Below are 11227 nucleotides of genomic sequence, written 5' to 3' on the forward strand. Positions count from 1 at the left end.
CCAGAACTGACTTCCAACCACCAGGCTACATGGGAAGGCCCATGGATCATTGGAAGGCAGCAGAGGGAATGCTCTTTACTAAGATTTTTGCACAAACTCTGACTCACCTTGGGAAACTCTGCCATTTGTGAGGTTGCTTAAAGGCAAACTAAATAATATGGAAGGTCACCCAGGGTAGCTATGAAGGCCCAATTATTTCCTTGCAGGTTAAGTACCTAGAGGTAGTGTCTCTTGGCTTCCCTTCCAAGTTGTTCCTTGATTCCACATCACAGTACAATATGCTTGACCCCACTTTCCTCGCCTGCCCACACCACAATCTCACAGGTCCAGGTCCCTAGGCTGGCCTTCCCATGGTGAGGATAGGACTTGATCTTTATGCCACTAAGTTGATGGCTGATCTTATCCACCAGAACATCAGTCACGTGTAACCTTCTCGAAAAAGCCCTTACCACAGCACTCTGAGCTGGGTTTGCTTGTATGAAGAAAGTCAAGATCACAGCCTAGCCACCTACTTTTGTCTCATTTCCTCCATCTTAGAGTTAGCTGGGGAGGGGGTGGGGTGGAGTGATTCAGACAGAAACCATGATGAGAGCCTAAGGGGATGGGGCAGGGCACCCACATTTGGTTTAGATACTAAGGAAACCTGAGATACCAGGAGTGAGGACCCTGAGATTAACACAGCCATGTTAACCTCTCCAAAGAGGTGCTGGCTTCCTAACCCACCTTCTTTTCCTCAACCACATTTTGCCCATCATGTGGCTGTGCTCTGAAGGGACTGATGCCCCTCTGTCTCCCCAGAAGTCCCTATAACCTTCCCCAACACACGTATCCATCTTCGTCTCCAGCCTCCATGTATTCCTCATAAGGCCAGAACATGAAAACCTTGCCTCAACGCCTGTGGGAAAACCTATACTTAATTGCTGTACCCTCTGCGAGACTTTGCTCAAGAGATTCTGTTGGCACCTTCTAATGCTGTCACCTCTAAGATGCTGCCTGACCCCGAAGGTTTTCAAACAGTCTCCCTAGCAATTTCATCTCCAGAATACACTGCTTAAAAACACGGGGTTTGGCATTGGACAAACTTAGATTCACATGCAGACTTTGCCACTGATGGGCTGTGTAACTGAACAAATGAGGTCTCCTCTGCAAAACAGGGGTGAAATTATGTAAGGTATCATGTTGTGGGTATCCATGGGTCCACACACCCAAAACACCAAATACAGGGGTGTTCATGGACAGATGAGTCGTGGACAGATGCATGAGAGATGGACAGAGACATACATACATAGACAGATCTCTTAATGGGCCAAATTAAAACATCAATGCTCAAGTCCTATGACCAGCAATTATGGTAAGAGAAGAGACCCAACTGGATGCCAAGTTTTGTCCAATGCCACTCAGTTAGTGAGGCTTAGCATGTAGCTACCTTAATTCGAAGGCCACTACAAACATTTTCATTTCTAGGGCCTCACTGACTGAGCTGAGTTGAGTTGACCGAAAACCAGCTCTGGAGCTAGGAAGGAAAGTACACGACTGAACGATCCTGATCCAGGATTTTTCTAGGAAGCATCATTCTGCCTTCCTTCTTTCATCTGACTGAGCATTCAGGGCTGTCCCCACAATTATAAGTTTCAGCCTGAAGCTGACCTGAAAGTCGAAGTCCCTCAAGACTGATGTCTGTTCTCCACTGTTTGTTCCCCTATGGACTGAGGACAGNCCCCCCCACCGTTACCCCATCAATTGCCTCCATTCTACAGGTGCGCATACACACACATGCACATGCGCACATGCACACCCTGCAGCCAGTATCAATCCTGTCTGAAAAAGTAAAGCTGGAAGCAGGAGGCACTGTATGCCCACCCGCACACAAGTGCATCATACACGGACATTCTTTGAAAGCTCTGAGCTTCCCTTTCCACTCCAAGGATCATATTCTCATGTAGCACATTCTAGCACCTTCACTGCATACATACACACTCGGCCTTCCAAACAAAAGCCTCTCCTTGGTGCTACTCCCTCAGAGATCAGCTCCTAGGTTTTTAAAAGGATAAACTGATTGCTGCTAAAATAAGTCCACCCTAAAGACTCTGTGATTTCCTCTGGGTCAAGCAGCCATTGCTTCTGCCTAGAGTTTGCAGGAGTCCCCACATTAGCCTCCATGATTTTGTCTGGCACTTTCACTTCATCCTTCTCACGGCTGCATGAAGCGCAGAAAGAATACCAGGAACTATTAGAAAGAATGAGCTTGGTCTACTGCACTAGCATGGAATATGTCCACAGTCCATGGTAAGTGAAAAGGTCAAGTTACAGAGAAGGGTGTATAGAATGCAACACCACTGCATTAAAAAACATCTATATAGCAAGTGTCCAGAACTGCACTAATATGATAGTCACTAGCCACATGTGGCTGTTTAAATTTAAGTTAATTGGAATTAAATAACATTTAAAACTCAGTTCCTCAGTTGCACTAGCGCTAGCTCACATGCTCAGTGGCCACCAGTGGCTTGCGGCTACCACCTCAGATCACAGCATTCCTGAGGTGGTATTTTTACTTGATAATTGCACAGGGCTGGTCTGGAAGGAAGCTTAAAAGCGATTGTTTCTGGGAATGAAATTGCCTTGCTTGGCGGGGGGGGGGCATACTTTTGACCTTATACAATTTTAATTTTTGTAATGAGAATGAATTATTTTTATAATTTAAAAAGACGAAATTCAAAAACTGGTTAAACATGAAAGTGTCCTGCAATGAAGTAAATTCCGGAGACCCTGGGCTCTGAGCAAAGTTTCCAGGTGGTGGGTGTTAGAATGACACTGTTGTTTTATTTTCCAATCAGTCCTGGGAATCATCCATCTTGTACCCCCTTCTCCTACGTATGCACAAAGTGCCCCAGAAGCAGAGGGTAGAGAAAGCCGAGCGAAACGCCATGCTACAAGTGGGAGAGTATGAAAGGGCCATAAGCCCTGTCCTTGAAGCACTTAGATTCCTGGAAGTAGACCACATATGCACATTAAACAATAGAGATTAAAATAATTGAATGGCATTCCAATTCCATGTAACACGTACTGGGAATTTTCTATGTACCAGACACTATTCTAAATACTTTACAGATAACATCTCATGTGATCATCACAACAGCCCTGTCAGGGCAGAATACTTCAGTCCTGTTCAGAGAAATAGAAACAGAGAGATCAAGTAACTATCTCATGTCATGTGACACATGTACAGGAGGTTTGGGACTTGGTGTTTGTTCCTTTGGTACTCCTGGGGAAAGAGGGGTATGTGGTGGGGGATCAAGACCACATAGGTCTGAACGGGGTTCTCTGGGCAGGCCGGAGAGATAACCACTGTGATTTCTTTTTCCCAGGTAAAGCAAATCATTACCAGCCAACAACAGAAGCAAAAAGCCTTACTATCTATGCCCAAGTCCAGAAATCAGGTGTAAGTTCTATACTTTCTTTGTCCGGGGAGGACCTGTCATGTTTCAGTGGGATTCCCAGCCGGTGAATCTTGCACGTCGACATTCACGGTTCTCCATGGGTTCTGGAGCAGAGGAAATTAGGGAAGCAGAAGTCAAGAATGAGAGCTCTCCAAAAAGGCATTAAACTTCAATGTCAGATGGGACTATTTATTATTTGAAATAATGAAAACACTGGGTAATCTGGTCATCTGTGTCTTCATAGGGGAAAAATGAGGAAGGAAGAAACCCATGATACACAATTCCTCCAGCTGTGGTGTTCCAGGTGTCTGTGGGCTCCTGTTACCTAAATCTCCCTTCTCAAGGGACAGGGGTGCAGGCCTGAGGATAGAGGGCAGGTTTAGAGAAGCTGTGGTATGAGGTGTTGGTCTAATGCGAGTGTAGGAGTTTGAAAAGCACCATAGAGACAGGGGAGGAGGATTCTGGCTGGAGAGATGGAGAGTGATGTGTAGGCTGCAGATGAAAGAAGACAAAACTTGAAGAAGGTTGTTGGACTGAGCCAGAGAGAGGGATGTAAACCTAGTCATGATGAAGTCAAGATGCAGATATGTTAGAAGTTAGAGGGCAGCTAATGGAATATGATTAGATAGGAAGATATTCTAGTTTTTCAGATATGAAGGCAATTCTCGGTGATGTACAGGGCAGAATCTGGTCATTCAGAGCAAGCAAATTCTGGAGTAAAGGACATGAAGGTGAAGACAGCTTTGATTAGGACCTTGAAAAATTGCACCAGATGACAAGGCATTTCTGATAACCAAGGATGGACTCTTGGACAAAGCTCTTTTCTGCTGCCCCCTAGTGGCCTGGAGGGTTAATACATAGGCTATCACTACCCATGACAGCCAAGCTGCATTAAAAAATGGGAGAGCTGGGGCACGTGGATGGCTCAGTCACCTGAGTGTCCTACTTCAGCTCAGGTCGTGATCTCATTGTTCATGAGTTCGAGCCCCGCCTTAGGCTCTATGCTGACAGCTCAGAGCCTGGAGCCTGCTTCAGACTCTGTGTCNAGTCCCGGGGCACCGGCTCAGTCGGTTAAACTTCTGACTTTTGGTTTCGGTTTTGGCACAAGTCATGATCTCATGGTTTATGGTTTTGAGCCCTACATGGGGCTCTGTGCTGACAGCACAGAGATTGCTTAGGATTCTCTCTCCCTCTCTCTGCCCCTCCCCTGCTTGCTCTCTCTCTCTAAATAAATAAGTAAACTGAAAAAATATGTATATAGGAGAGTCCCGAGAGCAATCTCTGCCTTTGCATTTACACGCTTAGATAGCCAGATTCAACTTTAGCCTTCCCCATCCACCCCCTCTGATGCTGCTAGCATCTGTCTTCTTACTGTCAAGACAACTATACCAGAAGTGCACAAAGTGTAACTGTGAGCTCAATGAATTACCCCATTGTGATATCTAGTAAAGTAAATCTTCCCACCTTGCTTTCCTCCAACAATTTTTTGATTATTCTTGTCCCATTGTACTTACACATGTATTTCAGAATCAGCTTCTCAAGTATCACAAAAGGGGAAAAAAACCCTATTAAGATTGCATTGGATCTCCATATCCATTTGAGGAGAAATTACATCCTTTGGTATTGAGTGATGTAATACCATATAACTACCACCCAGATCAAGGAACAGAACACTGCCAGCAACCCCCACAAGACCTCCTAGTGCCCACCTCCTGGTCTCTAGTCTCTCTCTCTCCTTGCCAAATATATCACTATCGTGACTTCTAAAAATATACTTTAGCTCTCTCTCTCTTCCTTTAACTATAAAACGAGTCCTACAGTGTTTTTCCTCTTGGGTCTATTTTTGGTTTTGGTTTTGGTTTTGTTTGGCTCAATATTACTTTCATGAGATTAATATGTCTTTGTGCTTGATATATAATATGTTCATTTTCATTGCTTTATAGAATATCAGTGTATGAATATACTAGAGTTTATTTATCTAGTTGACTCTTGATGGACATTTGGGTTATTTCCAGTTTGAGACTATTATGAAAATTCCAACTATGAACATTCGTATGTGTATCTCTTGGTAGATACTTACAGATATTTTTGTTTGGTATGTACCTAGAAGTAGAATCGCTGAATCATAAAGGATGCATATCCTCAAATTGGCTACATAATGCCAAACTGTTTTTCAAAGTAAGAACACCAATTTTCTTTTAGGCCAGCTATGCGTTCTAATCAAAACTGAGTATTATTGGCCTTAAAATTTTTTTTTATGTTTATTCATTTTTTGAGAGAGAGGGAGACACAGAGCATGAGCAGGGGAATGGTAGAGAGAGAGGGAGACATAGAATCTGAAGCAGGATCCAGGCTCTGAGCTGTCAACACAGAACCCAATGTGGGGCTCAAACTCACAAACTGAGATCTTGACCTAAGCCGAAGTCAGACGCTTAACTGGCTGAGTCACCCAGGTGCCCTTGGCCTTTTAAATTTTGGTCATTGGATGTGCCTTTTTATAGCTTTCTTTTAAATTCCCCTAATTATTAAGGAAGTTGAACAACACTTCTTATGTTTATTGGCCATATTACTATCCTCTTTCTTAAAGTGCCTGTTAAATCTCTTACCCATTTTCCTTTGAACTTCAGGCTTTTTAGAATGGATTAGTATAAGTTCTTTAAGTATTTTTAGTTTTTTGGCAGTTACATGTTAGCAGATACCTTTACCCATTCTGTAGCTTGACTCTGCAATTTCTCAATGATAAGATAAGTCTTAACTTTAGTGTAAAACAATTCAGTAGTCTCTTCCTTCTTAGATAAAGCTTTGTGTCCTGTTGGAGAAATCTTTCTCTACTCCTGGGTAATGAAGATATTCTGTCATTTTAAAGACTGTATGGCTTATCTTTCACATTATATCTGTTATATACCTGAAAATGAGTTTTGGAGTATGGTGTAAAATGGGTCAGGTTTTGTTTTTCTCTAAATGGATATCCTATTGACCATGTATTGAAAAGAGTGTCCTCTCCCCTCCCCCCTCTCAGTTCCACCTTCATCACAAATCAAGGCTCCACATATGTGAGGATCAATTTTTTTTTTTTTTTTTATTCTCTAATCTGCTCCATTGGCCTGTTCATTTTTGCTTATGCCTGGACCATACTATCTCTGCAGACCGGTCATTACAGATTCATTCTAAGTTTGATATCTGGTAAAATGTCTTCTCCTTTGTTCTTGTTCTTCTTCAAGAGGTTCTTGGCCATTTTCAGTCCTTGGTATTTTCATATATATTTTAAATTCAGTTTGTCAAGTTCCACCTAAAAATCCTGCTGGAATTTTCATCAGAACTGCACTGATCACTTTGAGGAGACTATACATGTTTATAGTATTGATTCTTTCTATTCACAAAATAATATATCCTTTCCATTATATCAATCTTTAACTTCTCTAAATGAAGTTGTATAGTTTTTTATAAGAGAACTTGTCCATCATAATTTATTACTTGGTATTTGAACATTTGATATTTTAAATACTATCATCAATGTTATCTTTTTAAAAATCTTTAGTTTCTGTGTTTTTTGGTACATAGAAATACAATTAATTTTTGTATTTTAACTTTATATTTGCAGCACTGCTAAATTTACTTAAAATTATAATCACTCATCTCTAGATGACTTGGGCTTTCTCTGTACACAACAGTATCATCTGTAAAAAAAATACAGTTTATTTCATTTTCAAATCACATAACTTCTCTTCCTTCTTGTTTTACTGGCTGAGATGCCTTGCCCGGTGTTGAATAGAAGTGTTAATAAAAGCATCCTTGGATGGTCTCAAACTCAAAAGGGAAATTTTCAATATCTGACCATTAAATATGGTTTTTGCTAAAGGTTCTTATAACTGCTGTTCTATATGATTGAGAATATTTTCTTCTACTGTTGGTTTGCTAAAGAATCAATGTTGAATTTTATCAATATTCTGCATCTATTGATATGATCTCATGGATTAAAAAATTTTTAACCACCTAATTATTTATTTTATTTTTAAAATTTTATTTAAATCCAAGTTAGTTAACATGTAATGTAATAATAATTTCAGGAGTAGAACTTAGTGATTCAGCACTTACATACAACACCCAGTGCTCATCCCAACAAGTGCCTTCCTTAATGCCCATCACCCATCTAACTCATCCTCCCAGCCAACACCCCACCAGCAACCCTCAGTTTGTTCCTTGTATTTAAGAGTCTCTATGGTTTGCCTCCCCCACTGTTTTTATCTTATTTTTTCTTCCCTTCCCCATGTTCATCTGTTTTGTTTCTTAAATTCCACATGTGAGTGAACTCATATGATATGTATCTTTCTCTGACTGACTTATTTCACTTAGCATAATACATTCTAGTTTCATCCACGTTGTTGAAAATGGCAAAATTTTATTCTTTTTGATTGCCAGATAGTATTTCATTGTATCTATATATGCCACATCTTTATCCATTCTTCAGTCGACGGACATTTGGGCTCTTTCTGTAATTTGGTTATCGTTGATAACACTGCTATAAACATTGGGGGCATGTGTCCCTTTAAATCAGCATATTTCTATCCTTTGGATAAATACCTAGTAGTCGAATTGCTGAGTTGTAGGGTTGCTCTATTTATCTGCCAAGCCACACTGATCTGCAAAGACTATACCACTTTTGCATTCCTGGAATAGAAGCAATGTAGTCTGGTCCTTTCAAAATATTTCTGGGTTTTATTTAGTTAGTATTTTCTTAGGAGGGTGTTTTTGTTGTTGTCCTATTTAGGTTTCTGAGTAGAATTTTCCTTTCTTGTAATTGCCTGGTGAGGTTTTGATATCAAGATTATGAGTGGGGGCTGCATGTTAGTTTTGTAGTGCCACTGTAAGAAATGTCTACAGACTCAGAGGCTCAAAGTACAAAAAGTTATTCTCTAACAGTCATGGAGGCCAGAAGTCCAAGTTGAAGGTGCCAGCATGGCCATCTCCCTCTGAAAATGTTGCTTTACCTCTTCCGGTTTCTGGTGACTCTGGGTCCTCTTTGGCATTGGTTGGCTTGTAGCTACAGAACTCCAGTTTCCCTCCATGTCCTCACATATTTCGTCTCTTTGTGTCTCTGGGTCTTTTCCTTTCCTGTCTCTTCAAAGGATGTTCCTCACTGGATTTAGGACCACCTTAATCCAGCTTGACCTGAGTTTGAAATCCTTACCTTAATTACATCTGCAAGGACCTTATTCCAAATAAGGTGACATTTAGAGATTCTGAATGAACCTACTTTTTTGGTAGGGGGTTGGGGGTCACTGTTCTATCCACTACATGGTGTATTTCCTTTGGGCACAATCAATGTTATTTTTCCCTTTCAATGTTTGGCAGGACTCATGAGTGAAGCTATCTGAGCCAGGAGTTCCTTTGAGGAAGGATTCTTTTAAATTATATTTTTATTATCCCATTCTCCTCCCTTTTAGTAATTGAGCAATTTTTTTTCTGTTTTTTAGCTGCTACCCTAGAAATTATAAAATGCATCCTTGACTCACCAAAGTCTAGTATTTATTCTCTTCCTGGACAAGACTTCATCTTCATTTGAACTTCCCCTTCTGATTTATGTGCCTTTTTGGCCATTATAATTTTTTTAAGTTTATTTATTTTGAGAGAGACAGAGACAGCATGAGTGGGGGAGGGGCAGAGAGAAGGGGGGAGAGAGAGGGAGAATCCCACGCAGGCTCCAAGCTATCCAAAGCACCGACCCCAAAGCAGGGTTTGAACCCACAAAACTGTGAGACCATGACCCGAGCCAAAAACAAGAGTCAGATATTTGACCAACGGAGCCACCCAAGGCGTCCCTTGGCCATTATTTAATTTCATGTACGTTTTAAACATAGGAAACATAATTATTACTGTTTTACACATCAATATGTATTTGCACTTCTCTACATTTTTACAATTTTCTTTGTTCATATTTGCAAAGCCTATGTGATATATAAAGACTAATTATGTGGACAATGATGAAATATTAGCATTTGCCTTGTTCTTATTTGCCATGGTGATATGTTCCCATGATAAAGACGAGGGTACCAGGGAAAATTATGTAACACAAATCTACTGTCTGCTAGGGAACTCTCTAGGTCTTACCAGGACTGCTACCTTGCACAACTCGGGGGGACACTGCTTACAAAAACTATGTGAGCACAACACCCCTGGGGTTTCTTGTAGGCCATGCTCCCTGGACTCATGCCCTACCTGAAGACACTAAAATGCCAAAATGCACTAAGTCATTACAACTGTGTTTAAAATAATTCCCTAAATCCAGGTTAAAATCCTGAAGGGAAATCTAGCAATGTGCTAATAACCATGTTGTTTCGAAGTGGTAAGACTATAGATAGTTTCCTTTTCCCAAACTTTTTTTTAATTTTAAAATGTTTTATTTATTTTTGAGAGTGAGAGTGTGAGCAGGGAAGGGACAGAGAGAAAGGGGAACAAAAGATCTGGGGCACCTGAGTGGCTCCGTGGGTTAAGCTTCTGACTTCAGCTCAGGTCACAATCTCATGGTTCGTGAGTTCAAGCCCCACATCAGGCTCTGCACTGGCAGCTCAGAGCCTGAAGCCTGCTTCAGATTCTGTGTTTCCCTCTCTCTCTGCCCATCCCTGCCGTCTCTCTCTCTCTCTCTCTCTCTCAAAACTGAATAAACATTTAAAAAATTTTTTTTAAAGAAGAAGAATATCTGAAGTGGGCTCCGCACTGACAGTAGCAAGCCTGACACAGGGCTCGAACATACAAACCATGACATCATGACCTGAGCTGATGTGGGACACTCAACCAACTGAGCTATCCAGGCGGCCCTGTCCTTCCCCAAACTTCTTAAGTTTTCCCTCGTGCCTCTAAGTCAGTGGGACTCCTGGCTTTGATACTTCTTGCACAAGCACATGGAAAAGTATTAAATCTTTCTGAGCCTTAGCTTCTCCATTAGTGACATGTCACTACGAGATTTAACAGAGTGGATGTGAGACCAATGTGGGATCTGCAGAACTTTGTAAACTGGCACCTCTGGATATGTGTGCTTATTATTAAGTTCAGTACTTGGGCAGAAAAGAGGAGTCTCAGGAAACCATGTCGGAGTGAGGAATGGCAGGAACAGCAGTGTGAGAAGGGATGAGCTCTGCGTGCTGTAGGTGACAGAGTGAGACATTTATTGTGAAGATCCTGTTCCCTTCAGCTGCCCTGGTTAGAGCCACAGCGATGTCGGTTCACCACAAGGAAGACTTTTAAAACATCTGGGAAGGGCTCATGGGGAGGCAGGCTGCCTCACCAGGCTGTGAACGTTGCAGTGTCACTTGGGGAGTCCAAACAAAGCCCTGGGAATTGAATTCCAAGGAATTTGGAGGAACCTTTCCACCAGGGAAGGAGATTGGACCAATTGCCTCTGAGGGGCTTTCTAGCTCAAGGCTTCTAGATCTTGGGTTTCTCCATGGGGTGAATCTGGTAGAAACCACTGCTCAGCTGACTTCTGCTTTCTTTGCTTCTCTCGTAGTCCATTCAGAAGAAACCTGATCCCCTGCCAGCTCAGGACCCCTGCACCACCATTTATGTCGCTGCCACAGAACCTGTCCCAGAGCCTGTCCAGGTGAGGAATCTGTCTGAGCCTCCTCATTGCAGGGAGGGAAGAGGCGGTCTCCTGAAGCAGAGAAAGCAGCCTGTGGCACATGGGTCACAAAGAGCCTCCGTGGCTGTGGGGCTTTCAGGAGAACCCTCCTGGCTGCTCACATGAGGACACAGCTCTCTGTTCACTAGTGTTTCCCTGAGGGTTGTCCAAGAAC

The 11227-nt window shown here is 42.0% G+C and overlaps 1 protein-coding gene across 1 annotated transcript in view; it reads left to right on the forward strand.

Moving 5' to 3' along the window:
* Positions 1 to 11227, forward strand: part of SLAMF1 (signaling lymphocytic activation molecule family member 1) — a 34137-nt gene that overhangs the window by 19308 nt on the left and 3602 nt on the right. Inside the window, exons 5-6 of the mRNA XM_077760113.1 lie at positions 3366 to 3439; positions 10942 to 11034. Coding sequence (XP_077616239.1) covers positions 3366 to 3439; positions 10942 to 11034 — 167 coding nt within the window. The remainder of the gene's footprint in view (positions 1 to 3365; positions 3440 to 10941; positions 11035 to 11227) is intronic.

Source organism: Crocuta crocuta, unplaced genomic scaffold, assembly GCF_008692635.1.
Source record: "Crocuta crocuta isolate KB4526 unplaced genomic scaffold, BGI_CrCroc_1.0 scaffold133, whole genome shotgun sequence".
NCBI classification, from domain to species: domain Eukaryota; kingdom Metazoa; phylum Chordata; class Mammalia; order Carnivora; family Hyaenidae; genus Crocuta; species Crocuta crocuta.